Genomic DNA, 16,968 nt, shown 5'->3' on the forward strand with positions numbered 1-16,968 from the left:
TCCAGGGTATTGTCCAGCAGGCCCAGTCTCCCCTGCAGCCCCTCCAGGGTGTCCTCCATCAGGTCCTGGTCATCCCCATCTCCACACAGCCTCCCCCCCGCTCCACACAGCAGCTCCTTGCACTGGCTTACCTCCCCCGTCACCTCCCTCACCTCCTTACTCAGGCCCTGGAGCCACACACAGAGATACAAACATCAACAAGTTAGGACTGGGGAAGGACAGTTTAGTTTAATTCAGTTTAAAACTAGTTTAGAATGACATATGTGCATATGTACATCATTTGAGAATGGAGGTTGTTCATTGCCTGTGCTGTGAATGAGCTTAAATTGGATATGTCTTCAGTAGTGTCCTAACATTGTCATAACATTTGACATGAAGGGTTGTTCCCAAAACATTATTTAAGTGTGTTGTATTAGTCAATCATTTGTTCCCGAATCATTCCAGAAACTGGACATGTTTAAGGACTGCTCTCATGCAATGTTTCCAATCAGAATAGTCAAGATAATGTGGCTTGTGGAAGGGTTATATATCTGACTTTCAAGAGGCTACAGGGAACATTGAGGAAATGTCAGTTGAAGAATGCTGTGGGGCAGTAAACTGTGAAGCTAGACTAGGCCTGTTGTGTTGCTTCTCTGTGACCTTCCTGACCTCCGTAACCTCTGTGGCTCAGTTGGTAGAGCATGGTGCTAACAATGAATATTTTGTATTCTTCTTCTTCTTCTTCTTCTTCTTATAATTATATTGTTATATTATATTATTATTATTATTATTATTATTAGTAGTATTAATGTTATTATTACTACTATTATATTGTTGTTGTTGTTGTTATTATTATTATATTCTTCTTCTCCGCCCCCCTCCTACCTCCATGTGACAGAGCTGTGTCTCCGTGTCCTCTGACAGCAGCACGGGCCCAGAGAGAACCTTGTTCTCAGAGCTGTCCAGCCAGGAGGAGGCTGCGGACATGGCCACATAAAGCTCTTGCTGCACCGCCTCGCCCTGCTTACTCTGAGCGCCCCCTGTCTGTGAACACAGGGAACAGCAGTTACTCGCACATGTCAAAGGTAGATTGTTCCTATTAGATTTCACAAAGCTGGTATCGTTTTTTAGCTAAACATGCTTCAGCTACAAAGAAACGCCTGAGACAGATACTCAAAACTAGCTAGGAGTGTAAGATACGTTCTGGGAAGCTTTGAGGCTTTGTTAAGCTTTGTTTGAGGTTACAGTTCATTATTGTACGTGCTCAGTAAGGCTATATGATGAGCAGGATGAGTAATACTAATACTTCCTACCATAACAGAGTAGTGTAAGTGTGTTACCTCTTGGGCCAGCCTCTCCAGCGCTTGGCTGCAGCCCTCAAACAGAGCCCTGGGGGAGCGGGGGTCCTGCCCCACCAACTCCCCCCGGACCACCACCCCTGGACTGGACACACGTGACCTGTGGAGTACCTGGGGACAGGGGAGAGGAAAGAGGACTGTCAGACAGGTGGACTGAGACATCTCAGGGTGGTCTTATGAGACATCTCAGGGTGGTCTTATGAGACGTGTGTGTGTGTGTGTGTGTGTGTGTGTGTGTGTGTGTGTGTGTGTGTGCTTGCGTGCGTGCGTGTGTGTATGAGGGCCGGGGGCCGGACAGGAGATTGACCTCTGATCCCTCCTCATGGGATTAGAACCCTATCTGAGCTGTGTGTGTGGTATGTATGTGTGTATGTGTGTGTGTCTGTGTGTGTGTGTGTGTGTGTGTGTGTGTGTGTGTGTGTGTGTGTGTGTGTGTGTGTGTGTGTGAGTGTGTGTGAGTGTGTGTATATGTGTGCGTAGGTCCAAGCCATGCGCACCGGGCTGAGCTGCTCCTGTGAGTGGAGGGAGAGCTGCAGCTTGGTGCTCTGGTCTCTGTTCAGGCTCTCCCAGCGCTGCCTCATCTGGTCCTGGGGGGTCAGGCTCTCTGTCTCCAATAACACACCTGGGGCTGTATGGTCACTGAGGACAGAGGGGGAGGGGCCAGGTGAATAAAGAGAGGGGGAGGGGGGGGAGAGAGAGAGAGAGAGACATGAAGAGAAAGGACAATTTGGAAGGTTTTTGAAGAGAGAGGGGAGGAGAGGAGGCTGGTTTTCCTCACTGTCTGTCACAGAGATTGAAGAGACAGTTGTGACAGTGAGTCAGAGAGAAGAGAGAGAGGGGGGAGGGGTAGAGAGGGAGAGGGGAGAACATAAAGAAAGATCAATCCTACCTGTCCCCGTTGGGTGTGGTCTGTTGTGTGAGTATCTCCTCCCCTACGCTGGCTACAGACTGTAGCAGCCTCCGCTGTTCTGCTAGCTGCTCCTCTAGCTCCTAGAAACAGCACAGAAGAGCATTTACAAACACAGCACAGCGCGGCATGGCATCCATAAATAGGAGTACTGTAACACAGTCCAACAGTGATGTTTAGTAGCTCTTAGACTGTTTTAGTGTACAGTATAACATAATGGGCTGGTTTCATGGACACAGTTTAAGACTAATCCCAGACTAAAAAAGCATCTTCAATGGAGATTTTTCATTGCATGTGTGATTTAATCCTGGACTAGGCTTAAGCCTTGTCTGTGAAACCAGCCCATAAAGTGCATTTACCTACAGTAAGTGATCTAACGACACAACACAATAATGGCAGGTAAGACCTTGTATAAAGATAAGTAGCAACAAATTGTACATCATTTTTTTCTTTCTTTCTTTTTTTTTTGGGGGGGGGGGTTTATTTTACAACGACAGTGTTGGAGATAGGGTTTCCTACCCTCTGTCGCAGCAGGTTGTCTTGGTGCTGTTGTGTGCGTGTGGTGCGCGCCTGGGACAGCCAGTCCTGGACGTTGGGACTCTGGGACAAGATGGAGTCTGGTTCACTGTCCTCCTGCTCCTGTAATGAACCCTGGGGTTCAGAGAGAGGTCAAGGGTCAGAGGGCACACACAGACTGGAGAAAGACAAGAATACGTTTTTTTTTTTTCCCCCCCTGTAAAGCGCATTGTATTGCATTGGTGTATGAAATAAGCTATTATAAAGATGGATTTGGTCATTCTACTGAAGGATGAGTCCGGTAAATGTTATTTTTTACATTTTTTTTAATGTATTATTAAGTATAATGTGTCGTGTCATAATGAAAAGTGAAAAAGGGCTTGCTGATAGCTTCAGTAGTGCTTGGCTCCACTCCAGAATGACATTGACAGACAATGGAAGGCTGGCATATTGGTATCACCTACACATACCTTCTATAGAGACAATGTCATACTCTGGAGGGAGGGAGAGCATTCCAGAGGCTAGAATGCAGTGTGTCATCAGAAACACACCTGGCCCAGAATGTGCATGTGTGTGTGTGTGCGTGTGTGTGTGTGTGTGTGTGTGTGTGTGTGTGTGTGTGTGTGTGTGTGCGTGTGTGTGTGTGTGTGTGTGTGTGTGTGCGTGTGTGCGTATGTGTGTGTGTGTGTGTGTGTGTATGTTGGGCCTTTTGTGAGAAACACATAGGCAATTGTTGTTCACATAGTGTACACACAGTAGGCCTTTATGATCGATGCCAGCATGACCCTTGTGCTCACAGTTCATGCACAAAACAACCCATTGATGAAGATAGACAACACAACACAACACAACACAACACAACACAACAAAGCAGAGAGAGAGGGGGGAGCATGAGGAGAAAAGGGAGAAAGAGAGGGATGTAAGAGTGATAGAATGACAAAGAAAGAGAGAGAGGAGAGGACAAGAGTGTAGAAGAGGGTGGGCAAAGAGTGATGTAGGCGAGACAGAAAGAGAGTAGAGAGAGAGAGAGAGGTATAGAGAGAGAGGTATGTAGAGAGAGAGAGAGGTAGAGAGAGAGCGAGGTAGAAAGAGAGAGAGAGAAAAAGAGCAATCAATACAGAGTCAGAGATCTGTCACAGGTGGGTCGACCCCCCCCCCCCCCCCCGGTTACCACCTCATCACCCCCGGTCTGCTCTGTCTCACCTGGATGTCCACCTGCTTGTCCTGCAGCATCCTCTGCAGCTCCACCAGGCTCTCCTTCAGGGAGTGGAGCTTCAAGGTGAGCTGCTCCGCCTCCCCCCGCGTCCCGGCCCGCCCCTCCAGCAGCAGGCTCTCGCTGTGCACCGACAGCTCCGACAGAGAGACCACTTTCTGTTCAATCTCGAACAGCATGTTCTGTAGGAGCAGGAGCACACAGGCCAGCTCAGACATGACCAGCTCCACGCGACCGCAACGCGAACACCAACCAGCCCCGACCAGCCTGACTTCACCGCCTGACTGTTGCCTTATAACCAGGGAAGTCACTGATACAGGAGCATGGAGGAAAGCTGAGATGGGTCAGGGACGATATGTATAACGTCGCAACCCTACCGCAACTTGGCCCCTAAAATGCGCCACTGATACTGCGGTCATAACCGTGTTATGTCAAGGCTGAAACTCAGTGCATTTCAATAATGTGTAGTAGTTTAGAGAGAAAATATCTAATCTGTCACTGATTCTGAATCACTGGTGCCACCTCAGACATATACAGTAGCAGTCAACTCCAAATCTAATGCTAACTCAACCCCACAGTCATTGCCACAAAAGCAGATGACAGTATTGATGAGGTGACACACCACCACCTATGTCACTACTGCAGGAACAGTGTTGTGTTGTCCAATGAAAGCTCTCTTCTCTCTTCCTCAAAGAGCTCCCATAGGCTGCGGCAGTGAAAGACAGACAGTGTTCCAACGTCATCACTACATAGTGGCCTCTGTGCCACTGTGAGCAGCTTCTAGAGAACTCCTCATACACAACTCTTTCTATCTCTCTCTCTCTCTCTCTGTGTCTCTGTGTCTCTGTCTGTCTGTCTGTCTCTCTCTCTCTCTCTCTCTCTCTCTCTCTCTCTCTCTCTCTATCTCTCTCTCTCTCCTTCCCACCCCTCCTCGTTTTCAAGACTTTTTTTGTCTGTCTGTGTCTGTCTCTCTCTCTCTGTCTGTCTGTCTCTCTTTCTGTCTCTCTCTCTCTCTGTCTGTCTCTCTCTGTCTCTCTCTCTGTCTCTCTCTCTGTCTGTCTCTCTGTCTCTCTTTCTGTCTGTCTCTCTGTCTGTCTCTCTCTTTGTCTGTCTCTCTCGCTCCTTCCCACCCCTCCTCATTTTCAACTAATGCCTCCTCTCTCTCTCTCTGTCTTTCTCACACCCTTTCTCTCTTCATCTCTTTCTCCGTCTTCATCACACACATTCCTCCTCCAACCCCTTCCCCCACTTCTTCTCCACTCCATCCCTCCATCTCAATAAAGAGATCCCTCCTCTTCTATGTTCCAGCCGTGGGTGAAAAAACTGTCCGACAATCGGATGAAAGAAAGACAAGAAGAGGTGGGATTTACACTTGTGTCACTTGTGTCTTTAGAGGGGCCCCATGGAGAGAGAGAGAGAGAGTGGTAGTAGTCCCTATACAATAGAGTCCCCCCCCAACCCCCCCAGACCTCCTCCTCCTCTATTCAGAGTAAAGCTGTCACAGTGTCATTCAATCGAGGGTCTGTGAATAGCTCTCCCTCTTTTTCTCTCGTGTTCTCTCATTCTCTGATCAGCTCCCTTTCCACACATCCTTCTCTTTCTTTCACAACGATTCCCTCCCATCTTTGCTTCTCTCTGCGTTCTCTCCTCTACTCTTTCTCTTCCAGTTTCCTTCTCTCTGTGTTCCTCTCTGCCTCATCCCTCCCTTCTTCTCCCTCTCTACTCTCTTGCCCCAACTTCCCTCCCTCCCTCTCTCCCTCCCTGTCCTCTCTCTTCCTCTTCTCTCTTTCTCTCTTTTTGTCCTTCTATATCACTGTGTATACATCAGTTATAAACAGTGTCCCCTTCTGGCATTACGAGTTTAGACCTGAGCTCCACAGGAACCATGTGTGTGTGTATGTGTGTGTGTGTGTGTGTGTGTGAGTGTGTATGTGTGTGTGTGTGTGAGTGTGTCCGTCAATCCTAGTCATGGATGGTAGTAGGACAAGAAAGAACATGGGGAAACCTTTAGACCTGAACTCCATATGAACCGTGTGTGTGTGTGTGTGTGTGTGTGTGTGTGTGTGTGCATGTGTGTGTGTGAGTGTGCGTGTGTGTATGTGTGTGTGTGTGAGTGTGTGAGTGTGTGCATGCCTTTAGACCTGAGCTCCACTAGAACCATGTAAGCCTTAATCAGCTTATAGGCCATATTGCTGCTCCCGGCGCATAGTTCTCAGACTAACTAACTTGTGCCTACAAGATAACGTTATTATAAGGAGCCGATCCCTTGACATGACCTTTCCAACACTTCAGCTTTATATAGGGAATGTACTGAGTTTATTGATTTGATATTCGATTAGTTCAGAATTAGTTCGATTAGTCCCACCCGATGACAAACTAAGTTATAGGTGATTGATTCCTTGCCACATATGCTAGACGTGAATGTCTCATTTCTACTAATTTCATTAGTAAATAGGTTAAGCAAAGGTAGATTTACTATGTGGTTGTGGCCTAGTGGATAGTGAGTTGGACTGGTGATCAGAAGGTCATGAGGTCAAATCCCATCGGGGGAACACCCCCACTAGTGTGACCTTGAGTAAGGCACTTAGCCCTGAGTTACTCCAGGGAGACTGTCCCTGTAATCTCTAATTGTAAGTCGCTTTGGATAAAAACGTCTGCTAAATGGTAGAAATTGTAATGTCAATGAACAGACCCTTTCCCCTGGGTAGGTTTACCACCCATTACTGATCTACTGTAGGATCATCCTTGCCTACCACACTCCTATACACAACTATTACTATTAGGAGCAAAACATCATAAAACTGGATAATAATTGGCCCATAGTGGCAGTAGGACACAGATCAGAGCCCATCTGGGAGGGGGACATCACCATGGTAACAGGGTAAGTCCGGGACAAAGCAGCGGTCCAGTGGAGGAATGCGAGGGAGCCAGTGGGACACCCCAAAGCCAGTAGAAGTCACAACAGAGAGGGACAGAGGGACCCTAATCCTAATACCACCCCGCGGAGTAGAAAGAGAGAGAGAGAGAGAGAGAGAGAGAGAGAGAGAGAGAGAGAGAGAGAGAGAGAGAGAGAGAGAGAGAGAGAGAAAACCTCACTAATCAGATTTAGAGAGGTCGTTCTGAGGGACAATTGCTTTAACGGACTTCTTCTTGCCTGCTGTTAGGCTTCTGGTCTTTTAGGCTTCATCATGTGTTTTTGGATATTCAACTGCTCAACATCCACATTGGATATGTGCTGAAAGGGTCGACAAGATTAGACAACAAACCCGCGTGAAATCCGCAACCATCAAACTATGAGAGGTGTTTCAATTCACTACAAAATGACACTTTAAAAAATGTTCCGTTGATCAAAACAGTTATACATTTGTGCCCCCCCCCCCTGAACATCAATCACACATCGATCCCCCATTCCCATATCTATCCGTCTCCGTTTGATGACATCATCAAAGACACGCCACGCCCCCTCCCCACCTGGCAGTCCATCAGCTGCTCCTCCATGTCCATATCCTCTGTCTGCGGCTGGAGGGCGGAGCTTAACGTGGCGCGGGTGCTGAGCAGCCAATGGTCGAGCTCCTCTGCCTCGCTGTGGTAGCGCTGCAGCGCCTGCTCCTGCCTCTGCTCCTCCAGCTGCTCGCTCAGACGCTCCTGCAGGGGGCGCCACCACAACCACAACAACACTTGGTTACCATGGAAACAGGCATGTAGATAAAACAAGAGCATGGGTCGATGCCTCACATGACTGAATCTGACTGAAGCCCTAACCCTGCTGTAGGGTTAGGAAGGGAGCGTTAAAAAGAGAGTTAAACTACAAATACGAAAACTTTATTGTCCCAGTTATGTCCCATTGAAATCAATGTAGTTCTTGTTAACACACCACCAACATGCACTCAGTGGTTGAGTTTTGGGAAGGGTGTAAAAGCTGGGTTAAAGAGGTTATGGGTTTGGGAGTTTGGAGCATTCAAATTGAATTATATTACTTTTTTGGAGCATTCAAATTGAGTTATACTACTCTATGTCCCAGCCAGTTCCCAGGCTATTTACAGTAACTGATGATCTCCTGTCCAATAAGACTATTTCTGGAACATTCCAGTGTTCTTAAAATTGACAGAATCAACCAAATCAGATCAACGATAGTCGATAAGTATTGTGGAGTGGAGGATGGGAGTCAGGTACAGTGTGGTCTCTCTCAGTCCTAGTCCCAGTCCCAGTCCCATCCATTCCCAGTCCCACCCAGTCCCAGTCCCAGTCCCACCCAGTCCCACCCAGTCCCAGTCCCACCCAGTCCCACCCAGTCCCAGTCCCACCCAGTCCCAGTTCCAGTCCCACCCAGTCCCACCCAGAGTCAGTCCCAGTCCCAGTCCCACCCAGTCCCAGTCCCAGTCCCAGTGCCAGTCCCACCCAGTCCCAGTCCCACCCAGTCCCAGTCCCACCCAGTCCCAGTCCCACCCAGTCCCAGTTCCAGTCCCACCCAGTCCTACCCAGTCCCAGTCCCATCCAGTCCCAGTCCCATCCAGTCCCATCCAGTCCCAGTCCCACCCACCTCCAGCAGCTGTCTCTTGCCAGAGGCCTTCATGCGGATGGTGGCCATCCTCTCGGCCAGCACCGTCAGGGTGGACTGCAGGGCCAGCTGGTCCCCGGCGTCACAGTCCAGGCCGTCGCACGCCAGCTCCTCAGAGAAGCACGTCTGGAGGTCCCCGATCTCATCCTGCAGCATCAGGATCTCATCCATCAATGCCTGGGGGAGGGGGGGGGGGGTGGAGATGGGGAAGGTAGAAGGGGGGGAGGGGAAGAGGGATAGGGGGGGATGGTACGGTGCAGAGGGATTAGAAGAAGGAGAGGATGGAGGATAGAGGGGAGGAGAAGGGTAGGGCGGGGGGGGGGGGGGTCAGGAACAAACAATAGCAGCGGAAGAGGGAGGGAGAAAGGAGGAAGATAGAGGGGGGGTTGGTGTGGAGGAAAGGTAGAGTAAGTTCACTTGGTTCAGTGTTGGTGAAGAGACTCAAAAAGCAGTTGCTGCATTGTTGGCATAGCGACAAGGACCAGTGTTGTGCTGTCAATCAAAATATCCCTCTGCTGTCCCAACTGCTGTCCCAACTGTTCCCAAATCTATTTTTATGTCCGTCTCTTGCCTCTTTCCTTCTCTCAATGTCTCTCTATCCCTCTTTCTCTTAGTTTCTCTCTCCACTCACTAAGCCCAACTCTCCCTCTCCCTCTCTGTCCTCCTTGCCTTCTTTAGTCCTCCATCTCTCCCCCCCACCCCCACCCTCTTCCTCTCCCCCCTCCCCCTCCCACACTCTTCCCCAACCCTCTCCTCTCTCCCTCTCCCCTTGCCCTCTTCCCCTTTCCCTCTCCCCTCCCTCTCTCTCACCTGGTGAGCGGCCATCTGGCTCTCGGGGCTCTTCCTGGGCTCCAGGCCCTCGTTCAACGCCCCCTCCACAGACTCCATCTTGGTGGAGATGGACTGTAGGGACTCCTGGTAGTGCTGCTGCCTCTCCAACGCCTCGTACAGAGTCTTCTGCTTCTCACTGATCTGATGGCGGGGAAGGAGGGAGGGAGGGAGGGAGAGGAGGGGGGAGAGGAGAGAGGGAGGGACAGAAAGTTACTAGACATTCACACTTGGGAACATAGGTGATCTGATACGTCGTTCACGTAATAATACAGTACAAATAACGCGATAATACGAATTGTACATTCATTAAAATAATGACTAAATAATAATAAGACGAATGGTTTAATGAGAAATGGATGAGATCTGTGTTTATTTATGTGAGGTAGTGGTTGGTTTATGGTTGTGGGTTGGTGATGAGTAAAAACAAAACAAAAGTAATCCTTCCTTCTTCCAGCATTGTGACCAATGGCCCCCTGGTCCTGGCATAGATTTGTTGTCTCATGATGACTGATAGATAGATGATTCACTTACTTTAGACAAAAGTACATGTTGTAAGTCGCTTTGGATAAAGGTGTCTGCTAAAATGTCCAACATGTAAAGGTGATGTAAAGGTGATGTTCGTACCACGTTCTTGAGTGTTTCCCAGGAGCGCTGCAGGTCGTCCAGGTTAGTGTCTGTAGTGGACTCCAGAGACGGGTCGTACAGCTCCTGCAGAGGGGCCCGACTCAGGGGGACTCGACCCTACAACACACACAGGAAAGTGTGTGTGAGTGTGTGTAAGGGTAGGATAAAAAGCGGAAAGGAGGAGGGTGTGTGTGCTGTAAGGAGTGAGGGTAGTAGGCTGATTAGTGTGCGATGGTGTGTAGACGGAGTGCGTTTGTTTGTTTGTGTCTGTTTACAAGAGCCCACTATGTGAATTGTTAAGTACTGTAGCTTGATGTCTCCTAATGCAATTAGCCAGATGGCTACCAGATGTTTGGAGCCATTATAACCACATCATGCCTCAGACTCTACCCCCATATATTTACAGCTAGCAAGTATAAAAGCTCCTACTAGGAACTGTACTATATGAAGTACAGTAAATATTGACATTCAGGAGTCAAATTCTCTGTGTCAGATGTTTGAACGACAAAATCAAGATGTTTGAACAAGTCTCTGAACAACACTTGAGATGATGAGTGACCTAATGCAAGTACAATTGCACACACTGACTACCCTGCTGAAGGGTTCATGGTAGGACACACACACACACACACACACACACACACACACACACACACACACAGGACAGTGAGTGGTAATGTACTGGCTCTGTTCTCTGTTTTCCATTTCAGCTGTCTGAGTTAGATCCCTTGGGATCACTTGATATTGCTCTGCAAAATGCTCTCCAAATGCTTTCCTCTTCAATCTCTCTAGGTCAAACTCCAAGCTTTCCCTGTTGTTGCAGACCGCCAATCTTCTCTCAAAAGTCACCATAGTAATTGTATGGCACTTTTTTGGCAAAAAAAAACATTTTCTCTCTCAGTCTCTCTCTCCCCCCTCTCTCTTCCTCTCTCTTCCTCTCTCTCCCCCCCTCCCTCTCTTCCCCTCTCTCTCTCTCTCTCTCTCTCTCTCTCTCTCTCTCTCTCTCTCTCTCTCTCTCTCTCTCTCTCTCTCTCTCTCTCTGCTCCTGGACATTCCTTTAATACCTGATAAAGTGATTCAGTCTAAATGCCAAACAATAGTTCCAGTGCCACAGCAAGACAAAAGACTGGACCGAGGCCTGCTGACTCATAATACTGCGTTGCAGCATGCTGCAGTATGTGGTGCTATTATACACTAGGCTATGCTACGTTAGCCTGGGTAACCATGGCTCTTTCCACGTCCAACAAGGCTAAATTGAAAGACCGCTACAGCTTGGCTTAAACAGAAACCACGTTGCACTAAAGGAGCGCTACAGGAGATCTTTTCTGCCTGCTGCAATAAGACTGTACAACTCCTCCTCCAGCTGGCTAGATCAGGGTGATCAGAGTCAGGCTGGGGGATGTTAAATCATACTGGACTGTTGTTATTGTATATAATGTTTCAGATGTGCCATTTATCTCTATTTCTTTCTTTTTTTTCTAGGTAGGTTGAAGTTACAGGTGGAGGGGTAGGGGAGGTAGGTTGAGGTTACAGGTGGGGGGGTAGGGGAGGTAGGTTGAAGTTACAGGTGGGGGGGTAGGGGAGGTAGGTTGAAGTTACAGGCTGGGGGTTCAGGTACCTGGTTAAGGGAAGCGTCAGCGTTCCCCCCCGGTGAGGGGGAGCGGCAGGCGGGAGGGGAGGAGACCTCGCTGTTGGTGCCCTCCTCCCCGGACTCCTCTGTCACGGGGGACAGGAGTGTGTGACAGCGGCCCGCTGTCATCTGGCCACACACACACACACACACAAAATAAGAGAGGGAGATAGAGAGAGAGAAAGAGAGAGAGAGAGAAAACAAATAAGACAGGTGAGGAGAGGAGGACAAAGGCATAGACGGAGAGCAGGAGGAAACACCCAAAAAGAAAGATGGAGGGAGGGAGAGAGAGAGAGAGAAAAAAAAGAGTAAGGGAGATAGAGAGACAACATAAGCATTAGTAAGTGAGTGAGGGGCTGGTATAGCTTCCAGTAGGCAGTGAGTGCACACTGCTAATGAATTAGACAGATAGTAATCAGATAACACACAGCAACCCAAGACGATCACCTAGCACATTAATATAGAACACCCCATAAGCCGGTCGAGCAGCACACAAGCATATACCATACTGTAGATGGTGGTGGGCTGCGGCCAGCTTAATGATAGACTAGGCCTAACTAAGTAGCTGCTGAGTAGAAGGACGTTTGCTTTTTACAGGGTGCATCAGGGGAAAGGAATGGTGCCGGGAATAAAGATCTGGAACGCAGGCACACACACACACACACACCCACACACACACACACACACACACACACACACACACACACACACACACACACACACACACACACACACACACACACACAGGGCAGCAGTGATAAATGTAAATGTATAAATGTAGACCTAAATGTAGACCTTATCTATAGTATAACCTCTCTGTTTTACCTCCTTGTCAGTCTGTCTAGCTGTGTACACTCACACACACACACACACACACACACACACACACACACACACACACACCCCACATTCTGCACCCCAACTCACTATAGCCATCCCAGTGCATACATGTGGACATAGTTAACACAGCCTAGTGTAGATAGACAGTATAACTGTCAACACACACAGACCTCTGCACTAGTCTGTGAGTTAACACAGACGCAGACCAATGCAGACAGACAGACAGAGTTAACCCACAGCCAGTGCAGACAGACAGACAGACAGACAGAGTTAACCCACAGCCCAGTGCAGACAGACAGACAGTATAGAGTTAACACAGTAAATAGTTAGTCAGGGAGAGTGCAGCTGGAGGTGGAGCAGGACAGTTGACTGTCTGCATGCCACAGTAGAGAGAGACAGAGAAAGAGAGAGAGAGAGAGAGAAAGAGAGAGAGAGAGAGAGAGAGAGAGAGAGAGAGAGAGAGAGAGAGAGAGAGAGAGAGAGAGAGAGAGAGAAGGAGAGAGAGGGGCAGGGCTGAAATGTGAGCCCAGCCCTACAGGGGTTGCTTTTGGCGGTTAACGTGGTAGAACTTGGCTGACTGGCAGTTATTCGGTCATTTTCCGACCTTTTCCCCGGGCAACAGACTCCATGATGCAACACAAGGCAATGTCCTGTGTCTGCCTACTGGACTTGCCTGTGTGGGAAACGTACTGGTATACTGTAGGAGTACTGGACAGTCAGTCATGTGCTGGGAACGTACCAGGAAAGTTGCAGTAATGGACCTCGGTAGCGCGACAATGCTAGCTTTGTGTAGCAAAAATAAATCAAAGGAAAGCAAAGGCACGTACATGCTCTTACAGCTTGTGTGTTGCAGAGACACACATAAACACACGCACACACACGCTCACACGTACACATAAACACACGCACACACACACACACACACAGTCTTTGTATCCTGTTTCCTGGGTCGTTGAGGTTAAACACTGCACTGAAAACAGCAGCAAGACAAAACAGCAACATGCAGTGCTCTGATTTAGAATTGGCAAAAGAAAGAGAGGAGAGAGAGAGAGAGAGAGAGAGAGAGAGAGAGAGGGAAGAGAGAGAGAGAGGAGAGAGAGAGAGAGGGAGAGAGAGAGAGAGGAGAGAGAGAGAGAGAGAGAGAGAGGAGAGAGAGAGAGAGAGGAGAGAGAGAGAGGGAGAGAGAGAGGGAGAGAGAGAGAGAGAGAGAGAGAGAGAGAGAGAGAGAGAGAGAGAGAGAGAGAGAGAGAGAGAGAGAGAGAGAGGAGAGAGAGGAGAGAGAGAGAGAGAGAGAGGAGAGAGAGAGAGAGAGAGAAGGAGAGAGAGAGAGAGAGAGAGAGAGAGAGAGAGAGAGATTGAGAGAGAGAGAGAGAGGAGAGACACATACTGTACAGCTCTGTACAGCCAAGATGCAGCAGCATACAGAGAAACTGTGCGGACAGTGAGACAGACACATCAAGACACACTGAAACTGAAAGATACTGAACAGAATAAAAAAGAAGATAAAAAGGGAGAGAGAGAGAGGAGAGAGAGAGAGAGAGAGAGAGAGAGAGAGACACTGAACAGAGATTATAAATCATAGTAAGCAGACAGAGAGAGATGATGAGGTATGTTTACAGTAGACACCGTACTGCAATACTGTAGCTTGCACAAACACACACATAGCCACCCTTTACCTGGTCACACAGAGAGGGTGCAGAGAAGGGGCTGTAGACACACACACACACACACACACACACGCACACACACACACACACAGACCCTTCCCCACCCCCCCCCCCCCCCCCACACACACACAGACCCTTCCCCCCCCCCACCTCCCCACCCCCCCACCCCCACACACACACACACACACCCTCCTACCCCCAACAGGCATACAGCTAGCAACAACTGACAACCAGAGAGAGCCTCTCCTCACCATGACGACGGAGGGGTGTGCGAGCGGCTGCTTGGCGGGGGGCAGCTCCTCGTCGCTGAGCTCGTTCCAGACCGTCGCTGAGCCCCTCCACCTCGGTGACCGTCAGCAGCATGGTGGCGTGCTTGGCCTTCACCGTCAGCATCTTACACTTGGAGTTCAGGGCAGCAATCTGCTCCTGGTAGCCACGGATCTTCAGGGCCCAACTCCTGTAAAACATCCCCCCACCACACCACCACCACCCCACCCCGAGGTAAACACGGCTTGGGTCAGTCCACGGTAGAAAAAATCAATAGGGTCCAAAGTGAATAGAATAGTCCAAGTTCCTTAGAATAGGGGGGAGAGAGGGGGGCGTTCAGTGTTGAATTGTGGTGCAGAGAAGCGAACGAGCACCACCAGTGTGGAGAAGGAGGAGTGGAGCACCCGTGTGTGTTTCTCTCTCTCTCGGTCTGTGTGTGTGTGTGTGTGTGTGAGAGAGGGAGAATAGCAACGGCTCTGTCACTGTGACACACATACACACACACACACCACACACACTCTGAGGGCTCTCAGCCAATCAGAGCGGAGCAGGGGGCGGGTGACTCACGGCGGCAGTAAGCGCAGCAGACAGGATGTTTGGGAGAGAGAGAGAGAGAGAGAGAGAGAGGAGAGAGAGAGAGAGAGAGAGAGAGATCTAACAGAAGCAGTGCAAATCTCTCCTTCACTCTCTCACACACACATACACACACATCCACACAAAGGGTTGAGAGACAGGAAGTGACCTCGTAGCTCCACCCCGCCTCCCCACCCCCCCCAAGTCTTCTCTCTTGCTACTTCCTCCCTCCTGCAATCCCAAGGCAGCATTCCTTACAACAAAAGAGGGCTGCGTGGAAGCCCCCTTTATGGACCAGCTGGGCCAGGCTCCGCCTTTCCTTCCTCCCTCCCTCCTTCTCTCCTTCTCTCCCTCCCTCATTCCCTCCTTCCCTCTCACCCAGATGGTCAATGCACTGATATCGGGTCATGTGACTGCCTGGGGCATTAGGACTGCGGAACTCAAATACCAGTGTGTGTGTGTGTGTGTGTGTGTGTGTGTGTGTGTGTGTGTGTGTGTGTGTGTCTCTCAGGGACAGGTATGGGGACAGATATGCTTGATCCCCTTTTATGTGTCCCCACTTTTCTATCTCTCTCTCTCTATCTCACTTTCTTCCTCTCTCTTCCTCTCCCCCCCTCTCTTCCTCTCTCTCTCTCTCTCTCTCTCTCTGCAGGGGAGATAAGATAAGATATTACTTTATTAACCTTAATCCCCAGAGGAGGGAATTTGACCAGCCTGATCAAACACACACACACACACACACACACACACACACACACACACACACAGCAGAGTCACAGCAGAGTGGAACTGCAGTATAACCACCGCAGTCTGGTGCCGCAGTGGAGTGTAAAGTTACACTCTCGGAATCGTATCCACGGGCAGAATACAGCCCTTGGCATGCAAGATCAGATAATGTTGGACACACACACACACACACATACACACACACACACACATACACACACACACACGAAACAAGAGAGAGAGAGAGAGAGAGAGAGAGAGAGAGAGAGAGAGAGAGAGAGAGAGAGAGAGAGAGAGAGAGAGAGAGAGAGAGAGAGAGAGAGAAACAGAAAAGCTGGGCCCATGTGAAATGGCCGGGTGCAGGAACATAGTTTAAATATAGTGTATATGCGTCTATGCTGACCCTGTCACACTGAGGATAGACATGAGACAGCAGATTTAAACAGCGGTGAATGGAGAGGATATTATGCACACAGGAAATTATGAGTCACAGATGGTGAATAATGACCTACCCCCCCCCCCCTCTCTCTCTCTCTCTCCTCCTTTTCTCTCTCTCTCTCTTTCTCTTCCTTTTCTCTTTCTCCCACTCTCTCTCTTCACTTCCTTTTCTCTCTCTCTCTCTCTCTTTCTCAGGACTCTCTGAAGTTGAAGTGGGTGACCTGATTATGAGAACCAATATAGGACATTTGATTTGCATATCTAATTTCCTTAGATATACTCGTTTGGGTGAATTAGAAATAGAATGAGCTGCTTTAAGCATCATTTGCTTTCAGTTGTGTCAATGACAAATCTCTGGCATATCTATAGCATTTAAGATATCTATCTTAAACATGAAACTATTGTACCTCAAAGACATAATTAAATCACAGTTTAAAAAAAGAACACTTCTTGATCTGTTTCTTCGCTGTCAAATGAAAGGAAAGGAAATAGCTTAGATACCTGGGGCCTCATAAGCTTGCGTACGCCCAAAAACGTTTTTTGGGGGGATTTATACAAAACAAACTTGGCATGAAACTGTGAACACCTCTACGCACCCGGAGACCCATGCGTAGACACAGAAACTTGTGACCTAGAATTATAAGGTTCTATCTCCGTTTAGGGTAGTTCAGAGATATTGAACGTCAACGTTTTTACATTCCATTATGTTTTGTGAGATGGAACCTTTGTATTTTATTAATTACTAACAAAAAATGTCAGCATTTTAAAAAATAACACCACACAGGCATTAATAAACACCTAATGGATCAGATTATGTAAAAAACAACATTTTGACAAAAAT

At 48.7% G+C, this 16,968-nt stretch overlaps 1 protein-coding gene across 1 annotated transcript in view; it reads right to left on the reverse strand.

The window, feature by feature from the left end:
- The window catches only part of syne1a (spectrin repeat containing, nuclear envelope 1a), a gene marked incomplete at its 5' end in the record, with an annotated part of 196,473 nt that overhangs the window by 49,627 nt on the left and 129,878 nt on the right, over window positions 1–16,968 (reverse strand). Inside the window, 15 exon segments of the mRNA XM_080536159.1 lie at window positions 1–167; window positions 865–1,023; window positions 1,320–1,448; window positions 1,835–1,976; window positions 2,227–2,327; window positions 2,764–2,895; window positions 3,964–4,155; window positions 7,445–7,618; window positions 8,514–8,708; window positions 9,342–9,503; window positions 9,987–10,103; window positions 11,605–11,745; window positions 14,375–14,437; window positions 14,439–14,573; window positions 14,575–14,580. The exon segment at window positions 1–167 is cut by the window's left edge and continues 52 nt beyond it. Coding sequence (XP_080392285.1) covers window positions 1–167; window positions 865–1,023; window positions 1,320–1,448; window positions 1,835–1,976; window positions 2,227–2,327; window positions 2,764–2,895; window positions 3,964–4,155; window positions 7,445–7,618; window positions 8,514–8,708; window positions 9,342–9,503; window positions 9,987–10,103; window positions 11,605–11,745; window positions 14,375–14,437; window positions 14,439–14,573; window positions 14,575–14,580 — 2,015 coding nt within the window.

The sequence above is a fragment of the Nansenia antarctica genome, assembly GCF_963989245.1.
Source record: "Nansenia antarctica genome assembly, chromosome: 1".
Classification (NCBI taxonomy): domain Eukaryota; kingdom Metazoa; phylum Chordata; class Actinopteri; order Argentiniformes; family Microstomatidae; genus Nansenia; species Nansenia antarctica.